The sequence below is a fragment of the Limulus polyphemus genome, unplaced genomic scaffold, assembly GCF_000517525.1.
Source record: "Limulus polyphemus unplaced genomic scaffold, Limulus_polyphemus-2.1.2 Scaffold1330, whole genome shotgun sequence".
Taxonomy (NCBI): domain Eukaryota; kingdom Metazoa; phylum Arthropoda; class Merostomata; order Xiphosura; family Limulidae; genus Limulus; species Limulus polyphemus.
The window spans coordinates 103,657-108,088 of NW_013666940.1; the positions used below are offsets into that span (position 1 = coordinate 103,657).

Consider the following 4,432-nt stretch of genomic DNA (forward strand, 5'->3'; position numbering starts at 1 on the left):
TTAAGTAGACTTGTGTCGTTAAAATTTCGTCGGAACGAAGTTACGAAAAAAATCAATTAACAAACGGAGACGTAACAATATTCAGCAACATATTGTGGACACTCTGATCTACAGATTGGAATGGTAACCCACCAACATGTCGTGGACCTTCTGATCTACAGATTGGAATGGTAACCCAGCAACATGTGGACCTTCTGATCTACAGATTGGAATGCTAACCCAGCAACAAGTCGTGGACCTTCTGATCTACATATTGGAATGCTAACCGATACGTCACGCCCAGCCCTCTTACGGGAAGCAGTTGAGAATATGACTAGATTATACTGCTGCATTCTTAACTTTAACATCACTTAACCTTTATTATTAAGAAGCCTAGGTTTATTACCTAACTGTAGGGCTTCTTAATATGAAAGTGTGAGTAATGTTGTTTAACATTTTCTCATATTAATTGTTTTACTCGGCATTATTTGGAACTGACGTTCAGCTAGAAAAACATAGGTTTTTCAAACCACACATCAACCCTGATAAAGCAAATATATTTTTTCCTATAAATATAAATTTCATACAAATCAAGTAAATTCAAATTATTTGCAGTTTCCAATTTAATAATATTAGTTACTTTCAGCACATATTCAATTTACACAGTTTAAAGTAGTTTTAATCGCTCTAAATTTTGAATAAAAAAAGTATTGTGCAAAGCTACTATATCAGAATTGCTGTACTATAAAAATATTCGTTTAACGAAACTCTCGTTTATTATATTTCAATTTTTGTACACATTGTTGTAATTTATAAAAGGTTCTACTATTTCGAGAATGTGTGAAACTGCAGACATATTATACATCAATGAAAGAAATTATATTCTAAGAGACCTGGCATGGCCTGGTGGTTAGGGCGATCGACTCACAATCTGAGGGTCGCGGTTCGAATACCTTCACTGAACATGCTCGCCCTTTCAGCCATGGGAGCGTTTTATTGTGACGGTCAATCCCACTACTCGTTAGTAAAATAGTACTGCAAGAGTTTACCAGATAACAAAAATTCACAGAATATATGTTGCTTCTTGAACATCAGAACAGCTTGGATATCAAGTTTCAGCTTTTAAAAATACATATAAATAATAACTACCAGTGTAATAGCACTAATCTAATAGGTTTTATATCACTTGCTATGTGCTTTACTTAAACTCTGTATTCTTTAGATAACAGGAGATAACTCCAGCTAAACAAGAAGTAAAAATACAAACATGAGAATCTCATCCTATTAGTATTACTCTTAGATGTTGTACGAAGTTACAAAAAAATATTCTACAGTGAATCATCTATCCTAGGCTTTAAGATTTATTGGTTCTAAAACAAAATTTATATCAATTAATAAATATAATGCATATGTTCACACACACAAGTCATTTCATGTAGATAATCTTTCGCTTTAGAGCTGCTTACAAATTATTTTGAGTTTGGAAAAGCTTAAATGTACACTAGTACTTACGTCAAATGCGATTTGTTTTAATTCGAACCGTTTACCTTTAAGTAAACAATGTACGTTCTTCATATTGAGATTTTTTGGCGATTTAGAGGTATATTTCTCAGGTCAGGTTCCAAAACCAATACTTTTTGTATAACTAAGATTTAAAAAATATATATGATGCTTTCCCTTCCCAAGAGTAAATAATTTTTTTATTCCACACATGTTCGTCACTTATAACTTATAAGTTGTATCGGCTTGTCAAGAAACTTGGAAATAAAACAAAATCAAAAAAATTTCTTTCCATACTTAAGAATAGTATAAAAAGTATACTTACCGAAGCGAAAGTAAATATCCCTCCCTTTGAGATAGTTCCCATACTTTCAATAATTTAGGCAATAGTATTTCTAATATTTTATTATATTGCATACTTCCAACCGTGTACTTCTTTATTTTAAAACCTCATGACTTAACCAAAATGTTGTTAACCGGAACTTCGAAACAGTGACGTACATATATGGACCAATAGTTAATCGAATTCTAAAACATGCTTGACACACCGCTCCTTGAACTTAGTGGCATGATTTTAACAGGCCAATAAGACTGCTGAGTAGATATCACTCCACTTCGCTGACAACGTGAAACTACCACGTGTGTAAGTAGGTACTGTGATAGTACTATATCAAAAATGTTGTAGTTTACATACTTCAAATCAATTTCTGAAAAAAGAAAAATACAAGATATGTTGCTTTGTATGTTTAACTTGTATTTATACTTGGAATAATGATTATTTATTTACTTTATTTTAATATATATGTTCAATAAATTTTCCAAACTCTTACTTAATGTGTCATTCTCGAATGATATTTATTGATAACAAATGTTTTTACTACCTAATCGTAATCGTTACTCACTTGTAAAAGATTAACTACAGACGTATCTGATACACAGTTTGTGAATTCGTGTGTTCACAGTGCGCGTCCCGTTGCTTCAAAAACGCACTCCTCCATTCAGAGCAATAGGTACATTATGAGAGTGACGGTCAAATACACACTGTTTGACCAGAAAAGAGTAACCGAAGACTAGCTGCCTTCCCTGTAATATATCACTTTGAAATAATTGTATTTATAACTTTGTATAAATGTTTAAACAAACGCTTAGAGTCTCAAATGTCAAAGTGTTAGGGGGGGGGCTGTTTAGCAACATTTTCCCAACAGAATGAGCTGTTTTTAGTTAGATTAACGACCAGGAACACGTGTTTTATAAACTGGTCGATTATGTCGTCAATTTCATTAATTAATACTTCACTGGCAATTTCTCATTCAATACTGCCAACGAATGAGAAATTTGACGTTATTCCTGTGAAAGGCATTTTTGAATAAACTGACTTATGCAAACGAAATACAATGATCAATTTGACTAAAAACGATATAAAAATAAGATATTATTTCTATATAATTATTTCTATTTTTACTTATTTGGAACACTTGCTCAAATATGACGTTAGTGGATTTGTTTGTTTACCTACGATTTCCTCCCACAGTTTTTGAAGTAGCAGGAGCAAACTTGCCAGGGGGATATGCTTATCTATATGGCGTATCCTCATACCAAGGGGGGCTGAAACCCGGCAGGAAGATCGCTCAAGCATGATAGGATTTGTAGGTAGGTTTTCAGGGTCACTGAACCCGAATCCAGCATCCGATTTTGTGATATTGGCCACCTTGGTATCCCGGGGACACCATGTTTGAAACTGTGTTCATAACCCCACTTAGAAGCCAGCAGGACCAAATGTTACACACGTGCTCGGGTATGACTAGCAGCTGTCCTAAAGAGGTTTGTTTTCGGGTAAGTACTATCTGGAGATAGCTATGCTAGTAATTGGAGGTGATGGAGGACCATGATCGGTAAATTCGGGCTTGTATGAATCATGAGGGGGTCTTTTGAATACTGCAGTGAAACGCGGGTATAGTATGCTAGTATTTACAATTTCAATAAATCGATGAATGGAAACTGTCGAAACCACTGTATTTGTCATACTTTTTTCCTACAATGTTTTTTCACCGACAAACATGATTTTTCCGACTTGGAAGCCCCCCAGTGGCACAGCGGCATGTCTGCGGACTCACAACGCTAGAAACCGGGTTTCGATACCCGTGGTGGGCAGAGCACAGATAGCCCATTGTGTAGCTTTGTGCTTAATTCCAAACAAACAAACCGACTTGGAAGGTCTGCGCCTCTTTGCTATGCTTATGCAAATCAGCCCAGAGAATTCTATACCTTTACATTACTGTTAGGCAACGAGCCTTTGTGAAATTCTGTCTTAAATAAGAAAAACAATAGTGCACACTTATATAGTACTAATTTCGTTGGCAATAAAATATAAGCGTTTAGTACGAATTATCACTTTATGTTTTCTAGTTAAAATACTTCAATTTATGTAACAAAGTTTGGAAACGTGTTGTCTTCAGCTAAAATACTCTCTACGTTTACGTGACTAAAGTCCTGTTAGTTAAGCTCATTAATCAACAAACTTTACAATCAGACTTAAACCTACCACTTTTTCAGGTTCCACCATAAAGTATATCATTATTAATTCTACCAGCTCAGACCCAGCCTGACTTGAATCCAATGGATTTACTGCTAATTGGCTTTGGAAACATTATGTCGGGCAATAATTCCGTCTTGGATCGAGGGTGCCCAAACTTTTAAACCAGGTGTACATTTATAGATTAAAGCGGTAGGGCTAAAACTTCACTGACTGATGAATACCAGTTTAGATGCACCAGTTTTAAAACTGAATTACTAATACTTTGTTACAACAGCGGAAGTCACGTGACGCGGCTGGCGCGTTGAGTTTCTAGAATGATCATGAATTTTCGGGGGAGTCCTAGTGTATTCGAGTTGCACTCTTCTTTAGTATACAAGCCTGGCAGAGGAAGCCAGCGATGGACTGATAATTAAAAAA

The 4,432-nt window shown here is 35.2% G+C and overlaps 1 protein-coding gene across 1 annotated transcript in view; it reads right to left on the reverse strand.

Annotated features, from left to right (window-relative positions):
- Positions 1-2,001, reverse strand: part of LOC106463123 (sorting nexin lst-4-like) — a 98,121-nt gene extending 96,120 nt beyond the window's left edge. Inside the window, exon 1 of the mRNA XM_022390548.1 lies at positions 1,805-2,001. Coding sequence (XP_022246256.1) covers positions 1,805-1,846 — 42 coding nt within the window. The 5' untranslated portion in view covers positions 1,847-2,001. The remainder of the gene's footprint in view (positions 1-1,804) is intronic.
- Between the last annotated feature and the right edge of the window lie 2,431 nt (positions 2,002-4,432).